Consider the following 25828-nt stretch of genomic DNA (forward strand, 5'->3'; position numbering starts at 1 on the left):
CTACTTTTTATCCCTTTCCCTGGTGATATTCTTGCAGCCCAGAGCAGGTTCTTAGTATGTTCTGGTTAGAATGATGGCCTGTTGTTCCATAACATCTGTGAAGCTTGAAGGGATTAATTTAACCTTAGGTAGCTTTTATATCAATCAGTTTCTTCTACCCAGAAGCGTTGTCTGACTTCACAATCTGATAGAAACAGTACTAATAATAGTTAATATTTTTTTTAAATATTTACTGTGTGTCTGGCACACAGCAAAGTGCTGATAAGCACTTTATGTGCATAGTCTAATCTTTAATATAGTAAGAGATAGATACAGGTAGTAGTGTCAGATTTTTTTTTTTCAGATGAAAAAGCTGAGGTTTAGAGAGATTAAATAATTTCTGAAGATTACACAGAGTTTAGATTTGAACCCAGGTCTTATTTGAAATGTGTGACCAATTTTATAATCTTGTGAGTTTATCTTTGTACCTCTGAAACAATATAAGATGGTCCCAGGACTCATTATTATTCTGGAGTCTTAAGGATTAGAGTGAAGTCAAGACTTTTGGAGTAGGGACTAAGGCTTCCCTGATAGCTCAGACGGTGAAGAATCTGCCTGCAGTGTGGGAGACCTGGGTTCGATCCCTGGGTTGGGAAGATCCTCTGGAGGAGGGCATGGCAACCCACTCCAGTATTCTTGCCTGAAGAATCCCCACGGACAGAGGAGCTACAGTTCTTGGGGTCACAAAGAGTTGGACATGCCTGAGCGAATAAGCACAGCACAGCAAATTAAATCATATACACCTTGGTCTGTACCTATCTTTTGAGTGACCACAACAGCACTCCTACTCACAGGCTGCAGAAGGTTTAAATGACAGGGTAACTTATTTCTCAGGACCATACTGCTACTGACTTTAGTAAAGCTGTATTACTTGCTCATTCCTTATTGAGGGCCAATAGTACAATACACATATATCAGGAGACCAAATACTAGTTCCACATTGGATTACATGTGCTAGATTTATAGTTTTGTGATTTATAGAATTAATAGTTTAGGATAACTATTAATAATCACACATTTGCCACCCTCTTTTCTATAGGTGAAAATTTGTGATATGCAGATGCGTGGCACACCACGAGACCTCCTTCCAGGAGATCCTATTTGTAGTCCAGTAGCTGCAGTGCTGGCAGAGGCCACTATTCAGCTTATTCGTATCCTTCATCGAACAGACCGTTGGACTTACTGCATTAACAAAAAAATGATGGAAAGGCTACACAAAATTAAGATATGTATTAAAGAATCAGGTCAGAAGCTAAAGAAGAGCCGCTCGGTTCAAAGCCGAGAGGAAAATGAAATGAGAGAAGAAAAGGAAAACAAAGAGGAAGAGAAAGGTAAACACAGTAGGCATGGCCTTGCTGACCTGTCAGAACCGCAGCTGAGGACCCTTTGCATAGAGGTGTGGCCTGTGCTGGCAGTGATAGGAGGAGTTGATGCTGGTCTTAGAGTTGGAGGTCGGTGTGTTCACAAGCAAACTGGGCGCCATGCCACGCTGCTGGGAGTGGTCAAAGAGGGCAGCACGTCTGCCAAAGTCCAATGGGATGAAGCAGAAATTACCATCAGGTATGATTTGTTGAGTTACACTGTTAGCAAATGAATATTTATTGGTGAAATGTGCTATTGCCTATGGACAGTGAGTAATTATGTATTTTAGGTGAGCTGCCAATTAACTTTTTAAAATAATATTTTTCGTACATCTGGGTATGAGTGCTATTGATTTCCTAAAGGGGTATTTCCCAAACTTGTGTTCCTTGGAATACTAGTAGTTTGTAAAATATATAGTTTTTAGTTTGTTTTGTGAAAAAAAATGGTAAGTTCAGTAGTTTAGATTAAGTAGGATCCTTCTGTCTATTTTTCATTTAACTTCCTGCTTTTTAATCATTTCCATTACACATTGGGACACAAAAAAAGCCAGACAGCAGATCTCTTAGTTCCATTTTATATAGGAAGGCTTTGATTGTAGGATGGTAACATTTGAGTGACTAAAATTAGGTTTTGTGTTATCTGTTATTTTTAAATATTCTTGCTTTTTTTTAAAGCATATATTTCTATACCTTCAGTGTGCAACATTTTTGATAGGTATGAAAATTACATTTATTTGGCACAAATTGTGTGCTTAAAAGCATTTAGATGTGTTTGGAATCAGGTAGAATTTGTGTGAAATAGAAACTTCATATATTTAAAAGGAAGTACGTTAAGTATTTCAGTCAATAAGGGGACTCACTTAACTAATGACTACATAATTGTATCATTTGAAAACACAGATTATTGATGATATTATGTAACTGTTCATTATACTGCTTAAAGTGATTCCGTTATTTATATGACATGGGACAATATCAAAAACAATGTTTCTTCAGTATTTTTTGGAGATGGTACTGTTATGTAATGTAATGATAGCTATGACCCTCTCAGCTGAAATATAAACACATGTGAGTTTACACACAATTTCAGGAATTAATAGATTCCAAGCTAAGAAAACAATGAAAATTGTGAAAGTATCTACCTTTTCTTTAATTCTTTGCCTTGTTTTGGAAAGGATTTATGATGCCTTACTAAGATGCAAACAATAAAGCAAAATGATTAAATTAAAACAAATATTAATAAGAAAAATGACCCAAAGAGAAAATAAGAGTAGGTTAAGCTGGAACCAAAATTTAGGTTAATAGAACAAATGTATGCCACCAAACTTTGTATACTTGCTAAAGCTTAAATAGCCACAAGCTTTCTTTCATGTATATCAGTGACTGCTTTCACACAATGATGTCAGGGTTGAAAAGTTGCAACAGAGGCTATGTGGCCTCCAAGTCCTAAAATATTTACTATTTGGCTCTTTATAGAAATTTTGCTAGTCCCTGACTTAGGTCATATAATAATGAACATTCATATTTGAAGGCACAGGAACATCTCATTGCTTTTGCGTTTAACATCACATCTCCCCATTTTTCTCATAATAGATTCATTTTTCTGTTTGTAATGAGTTCTCTAGTTTGTGTAGTTTATTCTCTGTTTTGATACATCTTATTTTGTCTACATTATTTTCTATACCTTCCTCTCGTCTATCCCTCACTTGCTTCTTCCTGTGTCATTCTGATCTTTATTAAAGCTTCCCAACTTTTTGGTCGCCTAGTGATACTCCGTTGTATAATCTGGAACCCTGTGAACCACTTCCTTTTGACGTGGCACGATTTCGAGGCCTGACAGCTTCTGTGTTGCTGGACCTCACATATCTGACTGGCATTCATGAAGACATGGGCAAACAGAGCACGAAGCGACATGAAAAGAAACACCGACATGAATCTGAGGAGAAAGGGGACATTGAACAGAAAATTGAGAGTGAATCTGCTTTAGATACACGAACGGGCTTAACATCTGATGATGTTAAGGGTACCACAAGCTCCAAATCAGAAAACGAAATAGCTTCATTTTCTTTAGATTCAGCAGTGCCAGGTGTGGAATCCCAACATCAGATAACAGAAGGAAAAAGAAAAAATCACGAACACATGTCCAAAAACCATGACATAGCCCAGTCAGAAATCAGAGCAGTCCAGCTGTCCTATCTCTACCTCGGTGCTATGAAATCACTCAGTGCTCTTCTTGGCTGTAGTAAATATGCTGAGCTGTTGCTGATACCAAAAGTTCTGGCTGAAAATGGCCACAACTCAGACTGTGCGAGCTCTCCAGTTGTTCATGAAGACGTGGAGATGCGTGCAGCCCTTCAGTTTTTGATGCGCCACATGGTGAAGCGAGCGGTCATGCGGTCACCCATAAAGAGAGCACTGGGATTAGCAGATCTGGAACGAGCTCAAGCCATGATCTATAAATTAGTGGTCCATGGGCTTTTGGAAGACCAATTTGGGGGAAAAATTAAGCAAGGTAAGTTATCTGATTTTCAAAAAATTTTTGCTTTGTGCTGTTGAAGTTACTCATAATTGTCAGAGGTGATATATTCTGTAAGTGATTTATAAATTTTTTTGGCCAAATAGTTTTCACGGTGTTTTTTCCTTTGCAAGGCAGACAGTTCCTTTCTTCTTCTTTATATTAATAACCATCTGTCTACAGGCATACCTCTTTTTATTGCTCTTTGCAGATACTGCATTTTTTACACATTGAAGATTTGTGGCAACTCTGGGTTAGGCAAGTCTTTCAGTGCCATTTTCCAATAGCATTTGCTTGTTTTGTGTCTCTGTCACATTTTGTTAATTTTCACAGCATTTCAAACTTTTTCATCATTATTGTATTTCTTATGGTGATCTGTGATCAGTGATGTTTAATGTTGCTACTGTGATTTGCTGAAGGCTTAGATGATGGTTAGCATTTTTTAACAATGAAGGATTTTTTAGTTAAGGTATGTACGTTGGTTTTTGTTTTTTGGACATAATGCTGTTGCACACTCTAATAGACTATAGTGTAAACATAATTTTTTCTGCACTGGGAAATCAAAAAGTCGCTTTATTGCAGTGATCTGGAACCAAACCTGCACTATCTCCAAGGTGTGCCTATACCTATAATTTTTTATTTTTAACTTATGGAAGTATTGAAACTTAATAATTATTACATTTTGTAAAACTGAAATTTAACTCATGCCACAAAAGGTACTCACGTATTTATTGATCTGATTCAATATATATATATTATTCTGATAACTTCCAGAGATATTTTAAAGGACTTTCTAAAAGTTCTACTACTTTCACAGGCTGTATATTACGTGTAAAAATCCTTGTTTATCTTTTATCCTCACCTTTGGGGATAATAAGAATTCTGAGAATAAAAATGAAATTCATTTAGTAAATATTTATTGAGTACCTACAGTGTGCTAGGTACCCTTCTGGATTTTGGGGAGTCAACAGTGAACAAAACAAAGTCACCTACCTTCATGGTGCTTCCTTTTTTTTCCCCTTCCTTCCTTCCCACTTCCTCTTCTTTTTCGTTTTCCCTTATTCCACTCTTGCTTCTTTAGCTTAGATAGTAAATAGGCAGAGAGAGGTGTATGGTGCCTATAAACAGGAGTTGTTAAGATCATGATTATGAAAAGTAGCTGGTCACTTCACAAACCAAATAGAATTAGCTAGCTATTTGTAACAGCTGCTATCTTATGTTTATTTGTAAGTTCCCTTACCAGATAAGAAAAAATTGCAAATGCTTTGACATTTTAACATAAGAGAAAAAAAAACAAACCCTTAACAGTAGTTTATTTTGTGAGGCATTGTCCTTTTTTAGAACTTGGGAGTTTCTGTCTAGGTTTTTGTTCTTAAGGTATTTACATATCTTCTTTGTTGTTTGAAGACTAAAGATAGACATCAAAATCAAACTGCTAAGGAAACAGTTTTAATGATCCTTAGAGAACCTCTGGTTAAATCTTGCAAGAATAAATGAAAGAGTACCTTCTCTCAAGTAAGAAATGAGTAATTACAAGAGCTTGTTATATTATTGTCTGTAGAGGCTATAATCAGTTCAGTTCAGTCGCTTAGTTGTGTCTGACTCTTTGTGACCCCATGGACTGCAGCATGCCAGGCCTCCCTGTCCATCACCAACTCCCGGAGCTTGCTCAAACTCATGTCCATTGAGTCGGTGATGCCATCCAACCATCTCATCCTCTGTTGTCCCCTTCTCCTGCCTTCAGTCTTTTCCAGCATCAGGATCTTTTCCAGTGAGTCAGTTCTTTGCATCAGGTGGCCAAAGTATTGGAGCTTCAGCTTCAGCATCAGTGTTTGCAATGATTGTTCAGGACTGATTTCCTTTAGGATGAACTGGTTTGATCTCCTTGCAGTCCAAAGGACTCTCAAGAGTCTTCTCCAACACCACAGTTCACAAGCATCAATTCTTCGGTGCTCAGCTTTCTTTATAGTCCAACTCTCACATCCCTACATGACTACTGGCCATACCTTTGACTAGACAGACCTTTTTCGGTAAAGTAATGTCGGCAAAGAGGCTGTAATAACGAGACAATGATGAATGTATGTTCAGTCGTGTCTGATTCTTTGTGGCACCATGGACTGTTGCCCATCAGGCTCCTCTGTCCATGCAATTTTCCAGGTACGAATACTGGAGTGCAATGCCACTTCCTACTCCAGGGGATCTTCCTGACCCACGGATCGAACCTGGGTCTCTTGCATCTCCTGCATTGACAGGTGGATTCTTTACCACTGAGCTACCTGGAAATCCCCACAATAGTGAATATAAGGATGTATATAGAAGAACATTTTTTTCTGTAAATCCTTCACAGAAATTGATACTTATGAAATATACTTAGAAACTTTCCAAATTAAAAGTTTCCCATTTCCTTATCACTTAAAAAAAAAATCCTACTACTGTCTAACTATAACCTTGGTTTATAGAGATTGATCAACAAGCTGAAGAAAGTGACCAAGCCCAACAGGCACAGACCCCAGTTACCACCAGCCCATCAGCCTCAAGTACAACTTCCTTTATGAGCAGCTCGCTGGAGGACACCACAACTGCCACGACTCCAGTGACTGACACAGAAACAGTGCCTGCATCTGAGTCCCCAGGGGTGATGCCCCTTAGTCTTCTCAGGTAGGGAAGTTGACCTTTAATATCTGCTGTATTGATGCCTGTGATTCTAAACTCATGATTGTTTTCTTATGAAGAATGTGCCCAACTAGGGCAAGGCATTCTAGAGCTAGAGGGAACTTAGGGTCATATAGTCAAATTCATTTTACTGAGGTTGGAAATGCCCCCTCAGAAGTTTAATAACTTGAAGTTTCACAGCCAGTTAGTGGTGGTCCCAGATCTAATCAACAGTGCCACTGAGAATCAGGTACTGTAGTATTCTATCTCCTTATAATGTGGTTTGTTTTTTTTTTGGGGGGGGGGGGGGGGGCTAGGCTTTTGAATTTTTTTTTCCTTTAAAAGTATATACTGTGTTTTGAATATTAGAGTCTCAAGAAAGAGCTTAACTCCAGGAAAATAATTTTCTTTTCTCAGATATTTTCCTTTTAAGCATAATTCTTTAAGTGTACTTCTTTCTGAAAAGATCAACCAAATCTGTTCTTCACATGAAAGAGCATGTCTTATGATGCTTCTTCAGCCAAACCTATTTTGTGGACTCGTAAATTCCAAAGAATGTTTGTTTCTTTTTTTGCTTCAGTTTGCCAGAGGTTTAGACAAAATGAAAACCTTTTTTTTTTTTTTTATCTTTTCCAAATGAAAATCCTTGGAGAGAGACTGTTTTGTGACCCCTTTTAACTAGGGCTTAAGTGAAATTAAGGGAAGCAGAATGATTATTTTCCCTTTTCCTTCTTTTCCCCCTTCCCTTAATTGACAGCTCATTATTTCCAGTGTGTAGACTGACATCTTAAGAGAGTAGGAGAGTGGTGGTTATTGTAATGATGGTAAAACTTTGTTGTACTCAAGAGCCATCTGGGAGGCTTTCTAAAGCTCTGGGGCTGTATCTCCCAGCAAGTCACATTCAGTAGGTCCAGTGTGGTGCCTAGTTTGCGTTTGAATTAAGTCTCTGTGATTCTGATGCAGTGAGCTTCAGCTCACAGAATAAGAATTACTGTTCTCATTTTAGGCAGAAGGAGTGCTAATCCTAGTAGCTATACCAGTGGCCAGTCCCCGCACATTGCCTATCTGTTAGTCTCTCTTCAGTAACACAGTGCGGAAAAGAAGAGTGATAGGCTATTTTAATATGTGTTTTAATCCTTCTGGCAATTACAGAATTCAGGGCATCAACAGAGGATCAGTAGCACTGTAACTCTTTGTTGCCCTTAAACTCCATAGGCATGGAATTCAATGGTAAAATAATGCTCCCTTCCCCCCAGAGGCATTCACCAGACCTGTGGCTCCTTCTTTCCTTTTAGTCTGCATTTACCTCATATTGGCTGGGACTGTGTTAGTAGGGTTGCAGTTGTCTCGCCTGGCTCACCATCATTTAACATGAGAAAAATCAGGGAACAACTGCCCTCATCATATCATAGTTACTTGACTGGGTTGACAGTGCTTTTTTGGTGCTTAAAAAGTTGTCATTAGTTCTGTTCGGCAAATCTAAAGAGCAGTCAGTCAGTGAGGATCTTCCTGGACTTTATTCTTTAGCTAGTGTCTGCCTTCTTAGCCTGAGAGGGGTTACGTCTCCTGTACTTTTACCTCTCTACACTGCTGACATTCATATACTGTTTTTCACTTGTGTTGTGTGACCAGGCACTTATCTTTTGTTTCCATAACTTACCTGTAGACTATTACTTTGAATCCATGTGACTACTTTCATGGCTAGCTAGTAAATGTATATATCTGAAGTAACTGTAAGTTATCTATCTTTAAAAGTCTTCTTTATTGTCTAACTACAATATGCCTATCAAAATACCCCTGTCATCTTGGTATTGTAATTGAAGGAAAGCTCCACGAAGGCAGAGATTTTTTTAAAAATGTATTTTGCTGATTTCTGTATTCTCCATACTTGTCATGTCACTTTCATTTTGCTTGAACAAATGAAAAGGTACTACTACTTTTATAGTAAAAGCATCCTATGAGATAATGATTTTTAAAACTGCAGAGTCTAATCTCCCTCTCCCCAGTTAAACTGTAGCCAACTTGTGTCGTTTTTCCAGGTTGTATATTTCTATAAGGAGATTGTTATGTATATATTATTTTCTAATTGGATTTCTATACTAACCATTATTGTTTCCTTAAAGGCAAATGTTCTCTAGTTACCCAACTACCACTGTGCTTCCCACACGTCGTGCACAGACTCCTCCAATATCATCGTTACCAACCTCTCCTTCTGATGAAGTAGGAAGAAGGCAAAGCTTAACTTCTCCTGATTCCCAGTCAGCAAGGCCAACCAACCGCACAGGTGCGTGTGCTGTCATGCACTTTGACACCCAGACCTTGGCATTCCATATGGGTGGGACTTGATTATGTGGGCATTGTGTTTTGTCTTCACTAAAACAGTGACTTTTTTAACTTTTTGTTTTGTATTGGGGTATAGCTGATTAACAATGTTGTGGTAGTTTCAGGTGAACAATGAAGGGACTCAGCCATACATATACGTATATCCATTCTCCCCCAAACCCTTCTCCCATCCAGGCTGCCACATAGCATTGAGCAGAGTTCCATGTACTATACAATAGATCCTTGTTGGTTATCCTATTTTTTTAATTGATTTTTTTATTGAAGGATAATTGCTTTACAGAATTTTGTTGTTGTCTACAAACGTTAACATGAAGCAGCCATAGGTATACATATGTCCCATCCCTTTTTGAACCTCCCCTCTCCCATCTCCCTCCCCTTCCTACCCCTCTAGGTTGATACGGAGCCCCTCTTTTGAGTTTCCTGAGCCACACAACAAATTCCCATTGGCTCTCTATTTTACATATGGTAATGTAAGTTTCTATGTTACTCTTGGCATACTTCTCACCCTCTCCTCCCCTCTCCCCATGTCCATAAGTCTGTTCTCTATGTCTGTTTCTCCATTGCTGCCCTGTGAACAAATTCTTCAGTACCATTTTTCTAGATTCCATATATATGTGTTAGAATATGATAGTTCTCTTTCTTTTTCTGACTGAGGTCCTACTCTGTAGATCAGCACGTCAGGCACTTAAAGGGGCATGCTGGGTGGGGTCCTACTCTGTAGTTCAGTGCATCAGGTGTTTAATGGGCCAAGCTTTCTGTTGTTCAGCTGCCCGTGCTGGCGTGAGTTGGGGAAGAGGTTATGGTGATGGCTCCATCCCCTACACGTGACTCAGCAGTATCGCCTTGCTTCCATGGCAGCCCAGCTTTGCTCCACAGGCAATTCCCACCACAATCTCCTCCCTCACCTCTCCTCGATCCATCTCTCCGTAATCAATAGCAGCCCTTACCCTGGCATTCGTGCACAATCCCTAAACTCCAGCTCCCAGCCTCCATGCCTTCCAGGGGACTTGCATCCCTATCCTGGTATGTATGGCTGCGGCAAGGACTGTCTGATTCTCATTCCATTTAGGCTGCCACAGATGAGCTGTTTGACTCTCAGCCTTAGATGTTTCTTCTCTGACTCAGACAATTGCCCCAATGTGGGGATGGGCCCCCTGCTTCAGTTTCCCCACCCGCTGAGGGCAGGTCCAGTCCTACTAACACTCCTGTTTTTCCCCCCTAGTTCCTTCAACCTACTGAGTTTTGCGTGGTTCTATATATTCTTTTCAGCTGGTCAGGTTCTCCCATCTGTTTTCACCTGGTGTTCTGCGTGCTCTTCTATGTCTGAAGGTACATTCCTGATGTATCTGTGGAGAGAGATGTAGTCCACGTACACCTACTCCTCTGCCATCTTGTTCTCCAAGTTAGTTATCCATTTTAAATATAGCAGTGTGTATGTGACATCCCAAACTCTCTAACTTGTCCCTTCCTCTTGGTGGCAACTTTAAGTTCATTTTCTAAGTCTTTGAGTCTCTTGATCATGGCATCTGGTCCCATCACTTCATGGGAAATAGATGGGGAAACAATAGAAACAGTGTCAGACTTTATTTTGGGGGGCTCCAAAATCACTGCAGATGGTGACTGCAGCCATGAAATTAAAAGACGCTTACTCCTTGGAAGAAAAGCTATGACCAACCTAGATAGTATATTCAAAAGCAGAGACATTACTTTGCCGACTATGGTCCGTCTAGTCAAGGCTATGGTTTTTCCTGTGGTCATGTATGGATGTGAGAGTTGGACTGTGAAGAAGGCTGAGCGCCGAAGAATTGATGCTTTTGAACTGTGGTATTGGAGAAGACTCTTGAGAGTCCCTTGGACTGCAAGGAGATCCAACCAGTCCATTCTGATGGAGATCAGCCCTGGGATTTCTTTGGAAGGAATGATGCTAAAGCTGAATGAAGCTCCAGTACTTTGGCCACCTCATGCGAAGAGTTGACTCATTGGAAAAGACTCTGATGCTGGGAGGGATTGGGGGCAGGAGGAGAAAGGGACGACAGAGGATGAGATGGCTGGATGGCATCACGGACTCGATGGACGTGAGTCTGAGTGAACTCTGGGAGATGGTGATGGACAGGGAGGCCTGGCATGCTGCGATTCATGGGGTCGCAAAGAGTCGGACATGACTGAGCGACTGAACTGAACTGAGTCTCTTTCTGGTAAAACAGTGCTTTTAATTAAAGGGAATCTTCCTCATCAAACTGAGCTGTCTTCTCTGTTTTGAAGCTGTAGATTGAATTATGCCTTTTTATAGAGAAATTGTGACTAACTGTTAGTTGTTCAGTCATGTCGACTCTTTGCAGCCCTGTGGACAGTAGCCCACCAGGCTCTTCTGTCCACGGAATTCTCCAGGCAAGAGTCCTGGAGTGGGTAGCCATTCCCTTCTCCAGCGTATCTTTCTGACCCAGGTCTGCTGCATTGCAGGCAGATTCTTTACCATATGAGCCACCAGGGAAGCACCTAAAGGTCTTGGGAAATTCAATGTGTCTTTCCCTTCATATTGTAGTTTTCTAGAAGTTTTTGTGTATTTTTTTTTTCAATTTTCCATGTCTGTTTAACATACTCAGTCTTTACCTTATGGAATACATGGTATAACAGTTCTCATTATTAGAACAGTTATGTTCTGTGAACACAGAATTAGCAACAACAGAACCACTATTCCTGGTGAAAATACAGGGCTAGTTTTTTCCGAGCTTCTGATAACACTCTGTCAAGTGATCAAAATACAACCTTATTTTATGTGTGTTTCAATTTAAAGGCACCATATTTAATATAATGTATTATTGATTCATTAGCATTGAACTCATGGCCAGGAGCACTATTAAGTCATGCCTGTGTGAACCTTAACATATATTTTCTCCATAAGGCACTTTGTAGCCTTCTTGCACTTAGGAACACTAGACAGCATTTCAATATTACACTTGGAGGCTATTTTAAACAATGAAATCACCAACAAAAAGCACAAAACATGCAAAAAAAAAGTTACACTAAATGACATGAAAAGGATACTTGTTATAGTCTGAAAATTGAAATAAGAATACACAGCATCACCTTGTTTGACCTTAGATGGAAATAAATGCATTAGGAGACTGAATCTTTTGGTCACCCTGTGCATGTGAATGACTGTGAAAGTGCCATGAGTATTGATTTTGGAGTTATAAATCAATTTTAATGAGTAAATTATTGGCAGATATGGAATCCGCAAATGAGAGTCAACTGTATTTATGGTATCTGTTTTAATATCTGTTGTACTTACCAGTTCTCTCATTTATAGATCTGTTTCTAGTAACTAATTTATCTCTTCATTTTGAGTTGTGCTTTCTTGATTCTTTGCATGTTTGGTTACTTTTTATTGGATACCAGACATTGTGAATTTTACCTAGTTGAGTGCTGGATATTTTGTACTTCTGTAACTGTTCTTTAGCTTTGTTCTAGAATACAGTTAAGTAACTTGAAAACAATTGGATTCTTTCAAGACTTCCTTTTAAGCTTTGTTAGGTGGGACCAGGACAACCTTCAGTTTGTTTAGTATTCTATGCAGTGCTTTATGCCTTATTACAAAGTTTTTTCATTCTGGCTTGTTGTAACACAGATGCTTCCCAACCTTATGTGAGCTCTAAGGATTGTTCTGCCTGCTGCTTCTGGGTGATTCTTTCCCTGGCTTTGGATAGCTGTTGTATTAGCATCAGCTGAAGGCTTGAGGTGATGAGGACCCTCCGCACATTTCTCGAGTTCTCTGTGTTGCTCTTTTCTTTTCATACAGATGAAAAGAGTATTCTACCCTGGTATCTGGTATCCTACCCTGTTAATTCTAGCCACCTTTGAATCTGTACTTTGTCTCCACCATTCAGAGAGACCCCTAAGTTTAGCTTGAATTTACCTTCCCTGACCTGCAGGTTTGGAAATTTTTTCCAGGCCATAAGCTAAGGCAGTTTTATGCCTTGCCTCATTTGATTCCCTTCTTTCAGGGATTACCATCCCACATTGCCTATCACCATCTGCAGACTGTTTGATAATTTTTGTCTTTTCTTTTAGTTGCTTAAGGTGAGGGTAAATCTAGCCTTTGTTACTCTTTCATGGCAAGAAGGTGAACTTCAGCAGATACATCAGGGCTATCACCACTGTAGCAGTAATGACTTTTTTTCTAAGCAAAAATAAGAACGATAGTCTTCCCTCCTTCCCTTCTTCCCTTCTTCCTTACTAATCCAATTTGAAAGCCATTAAGTGAGGCCAGTCTAGGTAGGCATTCGTGCCAGCAGAGTAAGGGAGGTGTGTGGCATGGTAGCCCAGAGTGGGTTGTCAGAGCCAGATTTGGGTGAAAAAACTTCTGTGTGTGGAGTGGCCTGGTATAGAGCTTTTTGAGTCCAGGTGGGGTGAGGAACTGTCCTCACAGTCTGGCACTAGATGTCAGAGCCATGTAGGTTGAAGAGGGCCTCCGCTGGCAACTGTCCACTGAGAGAGCCTTGGAGCAGTGATGCTTCAATAGCTGTATACACACCTAGTGCCAAAATCCTATCTTCTAAATACTATTCTCTATTAGAAGAAACCTTCATCTTCTGAGAGAAGTGGCACTTCAGGTCTGAGTATGAGATGAGTGTAGAATGGCTTTTGCCACAAAGTGGTGAAATACTTAGAGAATGATGGGCACAGGCCTGAAGAACATATAAATTAGAATGGAATGGCATCCACTGGCCAAATCTGGGGGATTTGGGACATAAAAAACAATAGTTACACTACAGATAATAACTCGTGAATGCAATAAGAATCTATAACCATATGAAAAAAGGAGGAGCTTTGCTTTAGAGTAGAATACCAACTGATGAATCTGAAAGTGCTGATGGACTTTAAAATACCATCATTTGTCAGCTATCATAATGATAATTAATTCAGTCAGTAAACATAAACGAGTTGGACTGTGAAGAAAGCTGAGTGCCAAAGAATTGATGCTTTTGAACTGTGGTGTTGGAGAAGACTCTTGAGAGTCCTTTGGACTGCAGAGAGACCCAACTAGTCCATCCTAAAGGAGATCAGTCCTGGGTGTTCATTGGAAGGACTGATGCTGAAGCTGAAACTCCAATACTTTGGCCACCTCATGCGAAGAGTTGACTCATTTGAGAAGACCCTGATGCTGGGACCGATTGGGGGCAGGAGGAGAAGGGGACAACAGAGGATGAGATGGCTGGATGGCATCACTGACTCGATGGACATGAGTTGGGTAAACTCCGGGAGTTGGTGATGGACAGGGAGGCCTGGCGTGCTGCGATTCGTGGGGTCGCAAAGAGTCGGACACGACTGAGCGACTGAACTGAAGTGAAACATAAACGAAAGTGGAAATGTTAGTCACTCAGTCTCGTCCAACTCTACAACCCCATGGACTGAGCCCACCAGGCTCCTCTGTCCATGGGATTCTCCAGGCAAGAATACTGGAATGGGTAGTCAATCTCTTCTCCAGGGGGTCGTCCTGACCCAGGGATCGCACCTGGGTCTCTAGCATTGCAGGTGGATTCTTTCCCGTCTGAGCCACCAGGGAAGTCCCAACATAATAAATGCTGAGTGAAACTTTGATGAAGAATAAGATATTTACATATTCTCATAGTTTTTTCCCCACAAATACTTACTAATTACAAAGGAAAAGAAAGAGTTAACTTTACAGTGGAGAAACCTGGTAGATACCAGCTTAACTCAAGTCATCAAAGTTATCATCAGTAATGAGACAAAACAAAATCATGGACCATCTAATAGAATGCAGCAGGAAGGCAACATCAGTTCTGTTGATACTCCTGCCAAAAAGCACAACCTGAATCTAATCATGAGGAAATAGCAGACACCAGATTGAGGGACTTTCTACCCTGTAACTGGCCTGGAATCTTCTAAATATCAAAGTGATTGAAGGAGGCTGAAAAGACATGAAAAGTTAAATGTAAAGATTATCCTGGATTGGATCCTTTGCTGTAAAAAACATTATCAAGACTTTCCTTGAAACTAGAATCTGGATTAGATGATGATTGTGAATTTCCTGACTATGATAGTTGTATTGTGGTTATGCAGGAGAATGTTGTTATTTGTAGCAGTGGTGTATTAGTATATTCAGGGAAGATGGAACATTATGTCTTTTACTTATTCTCCAGTAGTTCAGGGGTAAAATAATTTTTTGTACTATTGTTTAAAATTTCTGTAAAATTAAAAATTTTTTGTAAATAGGAAACTTAAAAAAAATATTAACCATTGTTTTCAGCAGGTTTATTTCATAATAGCTGGTTTATCTTTAAGAAAAACCTTAAGAAGCTCTATCATATTTAATCACATTCAATTAGTGAATTCTTTAACATTTCATTAAATTTGGACAATATTAAGAAAATTGGGAATTATAGTCACTAAATGAACACTTTTTACTCCTGGTATATAGTAATATTTAGGACTTACCTCTCTTTCTTTTGTTTCAGCCTTGTCAGACCCAAGTAGTAGACTTTCAACTTCTCCTCCTCCTCCAGCAATTGCAGTACCCTTGTTAGAAATGGGGTTCTCCCTCCGGCAGATTGCGAAAGCCATGGAAGCCACAGGTACTGTAATTTTTTAAGTATCAATATATGCAGATATGAGAAACATGATCTTTATTAAGGGCGATATGTTTTTTAAGAGGCCATAAAGCTTGATAAGATTTTTAATACCAGATCTAATTACAGTTGCATCATAGCAGACACTCTTAAACTGATAGCAGGAATAATTATTTTGCCCAGAGTCAATATTAGACCTTTTTTTCACCTGTTCAGGTGCTCGAGGCGAGGCTGATGCCCAGAACATCACCGTCCTTGCCATGTGGATGATAGAGCACCCTGGGCATGAGGATGAGGAGGAGCCCCAGTCAGGCAGCACAGCTGACTCAAGGCACGGAGCAGCAGTTGCAGGCAGTGGTGGGAAGTCAAATGATCCCTGTTACTTGCAATCACCAGGAGACATACCATCAGCTGATGCTGCTGAAATGGAGGAAGGCTTTAGTGAAAGGTGAAATTCCAATTTCCATATTCCTATTCCATGTGTTTTAAATGGTGCCTCAAGACCCCCACTTATGTCCCTTCATAGGTGCTTCCAATGTATAAGGTTGTTAAGTAGAGATATATGAAAAGATGGACATTTCAGTTACAAGTTTATGTTTCTGTGAAGGGTGAAAATGACATGACAGGTTTTGACTTGAATGCTATTTTTATGAAAATAAGGAAATAATTTTAATATAAAGTTGCTGAAAAGAACAAACTAAAACCTAAAATTTTTATTCTGAAATAAACATGTTGATGAAATAATTTTATTATATGTTAAATAACTAGAATGTTCATTTTTATATAATTGATTTAATGCATTCAATAGAAATGGATTCAGTAGGAATCTTTGTGTCTCTTAATATAGGTTTATATTTTCATCTCATCTTTAGTTTTTAATATCCAATGCAATGTACCCTTTTTTAAAGTTGCAAAACAAATTCTGTAATAATGCCTAGCCTAAAAAGAAATGTAGAAACCAACATAACATTGTAAAGCAATTATCATGCAATTAAAAAAATATATAATAAAATATTCTGTAATCCTTTCTAAAATGCTTCTCATTCAGCACTTCTTATGACTTTAAATCTTCATTTCATTTTAGTTCATGAAGTCATATTGGGGCTTATATCTTATATTAATCTGCAGGCTTTTTCTGACAAGCTCAGTGAATATTTCCATAACTTACTTTGAAATATCTGTTGTTCCAAGGCAAGGATTCCCAGTCATTTCAGATTTTCAGTATATAATAATTTAAGATTTAGTTAAGGCTGTTGACCTGGTTTGAATGCTCAGTGAATATTTCCATAACTTATTTTGAAATATCTGTTGCTCTAAGGCAAGGATTCCCAGTCATTTCAGATTTTCAGTATATAATCATTTAAGATTTAGTTAAGGTTATTGACCTCATTTGAATTTAAACTTGTATTAAGCATAATTTCATAATTTAAACTTGTATTAAGCATAATTTCAAAATCAGATAGCATTACTGCTCAGAGAAATATGACATTTATAACTTAGGAACTTTGCCAACCACAAAAGATATATTTCAAAATTTTATCATAAACATATTTTTCTTGGTAATACTTGGAGGAAAACGTACTGCAAGCAAGTTAGCACCTGTGTTTTCTGTTCATGATGATTTTTTAAAATGTGCATTGCTTTCAAACTTGCACTTTTAGTGCTGATAATCTGGATCATGCAGAGAATGCAGCTTCTGGAAGTGGACCGCCAGCTAGGGGTCGCTCAGCAGTAACAAGAAGGCACAAGTTTGATTTGGCTGCTCGAACATTGCTAGCAAGAGCAGGTAAGTATATGTTTCACATCTTTCTCTTGGTGAAAGTATTATATAGTTTGTTTATATTTTAAAGTGAATATATAAGCAACGTTAAAGAAGATATGGATTAATAATACTAAATGTTCAGTACCTCCACATTCAAAGAGCAAGTATTTGCATATTACTTTCTATGCATTTATATAATTTTATTTGATTTAAATCACAGCATACATTCATAAATTTGTTTTTAAGTTCCCTCTGGATGCAGAAGGCTATAGTAGTCACGTGTAGATATTGAGAAATTTCATAAATGCTCTCTCTACCCTCAAGAAACATAATTTAAGAAGTGAAGATACATGTTTAAGATATCACAGATTAGAAGGAACTAGAAAGAGTTCTGTGCCAAGTAGGCACTGGTTTTTCTGATGTACTTTGTGGACTTCAGGGCTTCACTACTAGGTAAGGCCCTGGATAGCAAAAATGTATTTTTTCATTACATTAGTAAATATTTTGAGGATTATGTTTTTGGCATATGAAATGTAAGTTAAAAATCTAGAATATGTTTTTTGTGAAAGCAGAGTTTAATCCTTGAATTCTTAAAACATAAATAATGATTCAGTAGTTTATAGAAACAGAGACTTTGAGACTGTCCTAGAACATATAAGATGTATATTTAATATATAGTGAAAGGGACTGATTTTAAAAAACTGAAAGGATTATAACAGCCCACATTTACTCAGTGTTCTGTGTAACAAACTTTATGAAATATTTCACATGGACTATCTTATTTAAACCTATCAGCAACTGTGCAAAGTATGAATGCTATTATCCCCATTTCACAGAAGAAGAAGCACATATGATAGGTAAAGTTTTATGTTTATGATCTGGAGTCCTGTAAGTCAGCTGAGATAGGCTCTTACCTGCGTTGTACAGCAGTTAAGAACTGGCGAAATATTCAGAATTATTTTATACGTGCAAATAAAATGCCTTTCTTGTTTTGTTCTGAGCGGGGTTATACCGCTCTGTGCAGGCCCACAGGAATCAAAGTCGGAGAGAAGGAATATCTTTGCAACAAGACCCAGGGGCGTTGTATGACTTTAATTTAGATGAGGAATTGGAAATTGATCTTGATGATGAAGCGATGGAAGCTATGTTTGGACAAGACCTGACCAGTGACAATGATATTCTGGGAATGTGGATCCCAGAGGTACTGGATTGGCCTACCTGGGTGTGTGTGACTGCAGCGGGGGCTGCTCTGACTTATTTTCCTGCCCTCCTGTTCATACAGCTTACTAATAACAGCCTTGCCTAGAGTTGTAGCACTCTAAAAAGTCTGACATCTCATCCTAAAGTTTGGGGCTCTAACACTTGAGGTTACTTTGATACCTACAAACTAATAAAAAGTCTCTCTTGTTGCTTTCTCTGTGCGATTTTATTGCTTCTCTCCCCAGACTAGATGAATAGAGCCATATTGTGATCATTTGATTCTAATATCAAAGATAGATTACAAAATAAGCATCAGGTCCCAATCAACTCTGCTGGGTATTTAACATGGCTGCTGTGCTTATCTTGCTGTTGAATGCATGCTCTTCTCCTTCATAGGTTCTATTTAATCACTGTAATGCCTCATTCTAGGAGCCAGTGCCACCTAGATCTTGTAAATACGTCCATCAAAGGGAAGGGTATATGGTGGGTTTGTATGTTTACATTGTTTAGCATTAGACTTTTTGTAGCAGGGAGACTGAGAAGTTCACAAGTGTAAGTTTTATAGGGAAGATCATATATTAATAAGATAAATTAATCTAAATGACTTCTTAGAAATTCAGAAAATAGATATGCCTGTTATGATCAGATAAAAGTTTTCATTGGAGGGATTTTAAATTATTGAGATGAGGCAGATTGTTTTTATTAATAATTTTTTTCTCGGTAGTATAGTCAGTTACTTTTATTGTCACTCAGTGTGAGGAAGGGGAAAGAACACCTTCAGAGTGTGATCTGAATTTTGATTTGTTATAGCTTTGATGAACATCTTGCAAATATTCCAGCATATGTAAACAAGTAGTTTAGTATAAATGATCTGTTTACCTCTTCTTAATTATATGTTAATTTGACTAATCATGTGATATGAAATCATTTTGTGCAGCATGTTTGTGAGTCTGAAGACAGGGAAGAAGTGGTGGTGTGTGAGCTGTGTGAATGCAGTGTCGTCAACTTCAATCAGCACATGAAGAGAAATCACCCAGGCTGTGGGCGCAGCGCGAACCGCCAGGGCTATCGCAGCAACGGCTCCTATGTGGATGGCTGGTTCGGTGGTGAATGTGGGAGCGGAAATCCATACTACCTGCTATGTGGCAGCTGCAGGGAAAAGTACTTAGCCCTGAAGACCAAATCCAAGGCAACAAGTTCTGAAAGGTACCTTGAAATTGTGTAGATATCCAGATGCTCTGACTAAAGTATATAAAAGTATCTCATTGAGGCATGGAGATTGTAGTTTTCTTCATGTGAAGAATTACCTGAAATGGCAACCCACTCCAGTACTCTTGCCTGGAGAATCCCATGGATGTGGAGGAGCCTGGTGGGCTACAGTCCACACGGTCGCACAGTCAGACACAACTGAGCGACTTCACTTTCACTTTACTTTTTTCCTTAATAAATTCCTGTGACTGCTGAATTTAGATACAGGAATGAGGGAAGTGGAAGAATTCAAGTTCCTGCCAAGGTGGCAGTCTATAGTCTGGGAACAGTGGTATGGTCTCAGGTCCTTCACTGGAGTTTGACTGTATTAATCTTAAATTTGTTAACAAATTGTGAGTGGGATCCTTGCTTTAACCTTCAAGAGGCTTATGTTCCTTTTTTTCTTTTGGTGTTTTTCACCATATTTTTGACATCTTGATTAAGATCTTTTTTCTTGATTAAAAAAATAGACTATTTAGATTAAACAAGCTTCCATGAAAATATTACTTCATTATATTCCTAAATAGCAATTAATAGCTAATGAGTAAGGTTTTTGCCCTTACTGTCAACTATTAAAACCCTTAAAGTGTTCTGGAATAGGCTTTGATTAAAAGATTTATGTAGGGGACTTCCCTAGTGGTCCAGTGGTTCAGAATCCACTTGCCAATGCAGGGAACATGGGTTCATCCCTGGTTCAGGAAGATTCCACATGCTGCAGAGCAGCTGAAGCTCATGTGCCACAACTGCTAGAGCCTGAGCACTCTAGGGCTTGTGCTCTGCAACAAGAGAAGCCACTGCAATGAGAAGGTTGTGCACTGCAATGAGGAGTAGCCCCCACTCACCGCAACTAGAGAAAGCCCACATGCAGCAACGAAGACCCAGTGCAACCAAAAATAAATAAATAAACTGGGGGGGGGTGGAATATTTATGTTGGTCACTAAGAAACCTCCACAGTTATTTGATAAAACAGTCACTGATTTTGTAAACATCTACATACCAGTGGTTTTTATTACATTAGCCTATAACATGAAGGGACTTCCCAGGTGGCGCCTAGTAGTAAAGAACCCAAAGAACCCACCTGCCAATGCAGGAGACACAGGAGACCCGGTTTCGATCCCTCAGTTGGGAAGATAGCTAATGAGTAAGGAGGAGGAGGAAATGGCAACCCACTCCAGTTTTCTTGCCTGGAGAATCCCTTGGACAGAGGAGCCTGGCGGGCTACAGTCTATGAGGTTGCAAAGAGTCGGACATGACTGAGCAACTAACACTTTCACTTTCCATAACATGAAACATACTTTTTAATTTTGTGTTGCTTTATTAATGACCTTTTTAAATGTCCTAATGACATAATTTGCACTTTGGAGTAATTGTTTTATATGAAAACACAATGTTCTTTGTGTTTGGTGCAGGTACAAAGGACAAGCTCCAGATCTTATTGGCAAGCAGGACAGTGTGTATGAAGGTAGTTGTTTTGAGAACCTCTTTATTTCACATGTATTTTTGTACATACCTTCTACTTAACATCTGTTACTAAAACTTAACCTTCATATGTTTCTCTGTATTTATGTACACGTCAACTTAAACTTCCCCCCAAGAGTTCAAGATAGTATGATAGCAATAGCCCTAGTTTTAAAAGTCAAGGGAAAAAGACCTGGGTTCTAATATTTTCCCACAGGATGTTAATTTCTGTGTGGTGTGTATATTTTTTCAAAGTAAGTAAAATATGAAGTATTAATACATTTTGAATTTTTATCCTAGTTGTGGAAAGTAAAAAATAAAGAAGTGAGCATCAGTCTATCTGGAGCATTCATTTATTTGGAATAAGTCATTTCCTAATAATCATGGACAGGGTCAATTACTCTTTGTTGGCCCCATAACAGTATTTGTTATTAGTTGAAACCTCCATTATCAACTGTAACATGTGCTATTGGTTTAAATGGATTTGCTCTCATCCCTTTCCCTTAGTCCCAGTGTGCGTCCAGAGTGCAGTTTAGTTGGGTCACCAAGAGATGGTGCTATATTTGATTTTGTAGGCACTGACTAGGCTTTCAGTCCATCTGCATCTTAGACCTGTCTCACAATAACCATTGCCAGCAGGGTTGTGTCGTGTTTATATTTACATACCATCCATTTTTTCTCTATAAATTCCAGAAGACTGGGACATGCTGGATGTTGATGAAGATGAAAAGCTAACAGGTGAAGAAGAGTTTGAATTACTTGCTGGCCCTCTTGGTTTAAATGACCGCCGCATTGTACCAGAACCAGTTCAGTTCCCTGACAGTGATCCATTAGGAGCATCAGTAGCAATGGTAACAGCAACCAACAGTATGGAAGAGACTCTGATGCAAATAGGTAAACTTGGAATGCTGATTGGCATGGATTTTATAGAGTCTATATTAATTTGCTTCTTAGAAAAGTAAATAATAAGGTGAGAGGTTAATAATAATGAGTTCAATATTTTCTGTCTCATCAACTGTCTTTAGCCAGGTGTTTTAATGTTTTGAAGGTATTATGTAAAATTAATTTCAGATTCTTTTGTTTTTATAAAATATTCAAGTGATAAAAAATTTATAAAATACAAGGTTTTTTTTTAACTATGTGTTAAGAGAAACCTGGAAACAAAAACTATTTTGTAGTATTTTTTAATTTGGGTGAATATGTACTCAAAGCATATTTTTGAAACTATATTTTTTCTATATTTGTTATTATCAGTGGAAGTGATACATGAGCAAAATAAATAAAACCAAAAAAATTTAAGAATCATATTTTTCCTATAATAAATTATTGACTTAGAAATATCTATTTCTCTCAAACCATCTTCTATATAACAAAGTTTTATGGATGAGCAAAATACATTGATTTGCTTTATTTCCTAGTAGCCTAGAACCTAGCTACCTAGGGAAAATTTTTCAGTAGTTTGGCTATTTTTTTCCTTACCTTCTTGAAAACTGAGCAAAATCTTCCGTTTTTCAGGTTGCCATGGCTCTGTAGAAAAGAGTTCCTCTGGGAGAATAACACTGGGTGAACAGGCAGCTGCCTTAGCAAATCCCCATGACCGGGTGGTCGCTCTAAGGAGAGTGACGGCTGCTGCTCAGGTTCTTCTGGCCAGAACCATGGTCATGAGAGCTCTGTCTCTTCTCTCAGTCAGGTAAGTGTTATTTTCTGCCAAAAGATGCCAAGTTAGCTGCTTGTACATATCAGACAGGAGTCTGGTATTGTTTGGGAAGAAGAAATAAAAGTTTTAGAAACTTGAATAACTACTGTTGAATGAAAGAAATCAGACAGTAGTCATTATTATTCATTCATTCACTCAGTCAGTCAGTCGTTCAATTAATGTTTGGGTCTTTTTAGGCAGAAAATATTGCCATTATAATAACTGAGTAAACTGCAAACATTTTATTATCTGAAATGGGAAACTAAGACCATTGATCCATTTGGTGTAGGGTAAAACTAGAAGGTTGAGTCAGTTTTTCTGCAGAGTTTACCAACTGTATAGCTAAGTCAATCTGCATATTGTGGAGGTTCCTGCTGTGTTCATACTGTGGAGTGTAATGTTAAAAAAGGGAAGAGAACCAAGAATACTTAAAAGACATCCATTTAAGAAATGATTAAGTAGGGATATTTAACAGTAAATCAATGAAGACCAAAGGACCCTGAAAGAAACTGAAAATTTAGATGAGACTGTATGATGTTGACTCAAGAATATAGACAGTTTGGTCTATGGAAAATGAACTTCAAAAACTGACTCATACGTGTAGATCAACATTTGATTTATAATTTGATTTATGACAGTGCTTACATTGCAGAGCAATGAGGAAAGGATAATCTTTTCTTGGGCTACGTCAGATAGTTTATTCACTTGAGCAAAAAAATGAGTCTTGGCTCCAACCTCAAACTATATAAAGCCAGTATTTTCAAGTGACTTTTTGGTCTAAATGTAAAACATAAATCAGTAACATTTCTGTAAGATAACGAAGATTTTATTCTTGATCTTGGAACAAGCAGAGATTTCTTAAGCAAGTCACAAAAGGCATTCACTTTAAAGAAAAACATTGATAAATTGGACTACATTAAAAAAGAACTTTGGTTCAGCGAAAGTCATATAGGAAGTATAAGTCAGAAAGTGAAAAAAAAAGCCCTGGAATGGAAGATGATCTTAGCAATGCATATAACCGACAAAATATATAAAGTATTCTTACAAACCAATAAGAAAAAGACAGAAAAGAAAAATGGACACAATACAAAATAATATAAAGGATCTTGAAATGGTCAATAAACATGAACAAAAAAATGTTCAGCCCCATTACTCTTCAGAGAAATGAAAGTAGGATACACCTACACACCCATCAAAATGGCTAAAATTTAAGAGACTGAGGGGAGAAAAGTGACCATGAGGATGTGGAACATCTAGACCTCTCATACCCTCCTGGTACAGAAATAACTTAGGGTAGTTGCTTTGCAAAACTCGTAGATAGTACCAACTGAAAGTGAGTATTAATGTACTCATGACCCAGGAAAACACTTCTGGGTATATATCCAACAGACGTGCTTACATATGTGTACCCAGAGATGTCGGAAAGAACATTCACTCTTTTGTCGGAAAGAATGGCGGTGCTGTTCATAATAGCCCCATGCTCTCATCTGTATAGAGAAATGAATTGTGGTAAATTTCATTTATATAGGCAGCCATATCTTTTTCTGTTGCACTCTATTGTGCTTTACAGATATTAGTTGTTTTTTTTGTTTGTTTTAAACTAATTGAAGGTTTGTGGCAGCCCTGAGTTGAACAAGTCTGTTGGCACCATTTTTCTAATAACATTTGCTCATTTCATGTCTCTGTCACATTTTGGTAATTCTTGGACTGTTTCAAGCTTTTTCATTATTGTCATATTTGTTATGATGATCTGTGAACCACTGATCACGTCTTTGATGTTACTGTTCTGAAAAGATTACTGAAGGCTTAGATGATTAACATTTTTTAGCATTAAAGTATTTTTAAATTGAGCTATGTATTAACACATTGTTCTTTTAGGCATAATGCTGTTGCACCCTTAACAGACTACAATATAATGTAAGCATGACTTTTATATGCACTGGAAAACCAAAAAAATTTGGCCTTCTTAATTGCAATATTCTTTTTATTGTCATGGCCTGGAACTGAACCCACATCTGCTGTGGGTGAAAATGAATAACTGCTGCTAATAATGCAACAGCATGGATGAATCTTACAAGCATAATGTTGAATAAAAGAAGCCAGACATAAGAGAATACACACTTTATTATCCTATCTATATGAAGTTCAAAAACAAGCAAAACTGATTTATGGCCTTAAGCATCAGAATAGTAGTTATTTTTGAGGGCCTGGAGATTGAGAAGGGCCCAAGTAGTCTCCTGGGGTGTTGGTAGTGTTCTGTTTCTTGATCTGGAAGGTGGTTACATAAGTTTGTTCAGTTTGTGAAAATTCATGGTTTATGAACATTCCTCTAAATTATACTTTGGTAATTCAGGTATACTTCAAGTGTATGTAGATATTTATTAAAACAAAGGTTTCAATAACAGTTTCCAGGTTTTTATTTTTGGACATCACATACATACATACATACATACATACATACAGTAGGACTTGTATGACTAGGATAGTGGACCTTGCCTTTTATTTTGGTTGTTGGTGCTATGGATTGTATGTGGGGCTCCAGATGATCACTTAAGTTACTTTCTTTATGTATCTAAAGTGTGTTCTTTTCCTGGCAGTGGTTCCAGTTGCAGCCTGGCTGCTGGTCTCGAATCTCTGGGGCTTACCGATATCCGGACTTTGGTTCGACTCATGTGCTTGGCTGCAGCCGGGAGAGCGGGCCTCTCCACGAGTCCTTCTGCCATGGCAAGTGCTTCAGAGCGTTCACGAGGTGGGCACAGCAAGGCCAACAAGCCCATTTCCTGCCTGGCCTATCTGAGCACAGCAGTGGGATGTCTAGCATCAAACACTCCTAGTGCTGCAAAGCTCCTGGTGCAGTTATGCACACAGGTAGGGGAGCTTTCAGTGCTTTTCTTACTCTATTGCTTATTGCCAACCAGTTCCTAAAGAAACTTGTGAAGTAAAAAGCTTCTTTTCCAAAATTAA

At 38.4% G+C, this 25828-nt stretch overlaps 2 protein-coding genes across 2 annotated transcripts in view; one reads left to right on the plus strand and one right to left on the minus strand.

The window, feature by feature from the left end:
- Positions 1-25828, minus strand: part of SNX1 (sorting nexin 1) — a 587700-nt gene that overhangs the window by 446263 nt on the left and 115609 nt on the right. The window lies entirely within an intron of this gene.
- The window catches only part of HERC1 (HECT and RLD domain containing E3 ubiquitin protein ligase family member 1), a 209468-nt gene that overhangs the window by 142277 nt on the left and 41363 nt on the right, over positions 1-25828 (plus strand). Inside the window, exons 37-49 of the mRNA XM_052646182.1 lie at positions 1079-1599; positions 3167-3912; positions 6375-6573; positions 8691-8851; positions 15390-15506; positions 15717-15948; positions 17162-17286; positions 18264-18463; positions 19400-19668; positions 21120-21172; positions 21862-22062; positions 22684-22858; positions 25462-25732. Of these exons, the coding sequence (XP_052502142.1) occupies positions 1079-1599; positions 3167-3912; positions 6375-6573; positions 8691-8851; positions 15390-15506; positions 15717-15948; positions 17162-17286; positions 18264-18463; positions 19400-19668; positions 21120-21172; positions 21862-22062; positions 22684-22858; positions 25462-25732 (3270 nt within the window). The remainder of the gene's footprint in view (positions 1-1078; positions 1600-3166; positions 3913-6374; positions 6574-8690; positions 8852-15389; positions 15507-15716; positions 15949-17161; positions 17287-18263; positions 18464-19399; positions 19669-21119; positions 21173-21861; positions 22063-22683; positions 22859-25461; positions 25733-25828) is intronic.

This window comes from Budorcas taxicolor, chromosome 10 (assembly GCF_023091745.1).
Source record: "Budorcas taxicolor isolate Tak-1 chromosome 10, Takin1.1, whole genome shotgun sequence".
NCBI classification, from domain to species: Eukaryota; Metazoa; Chordata; class Mammalia; order Artiodactyla; family Bovidae; genus Budorcas; species Budorcas taxicolor.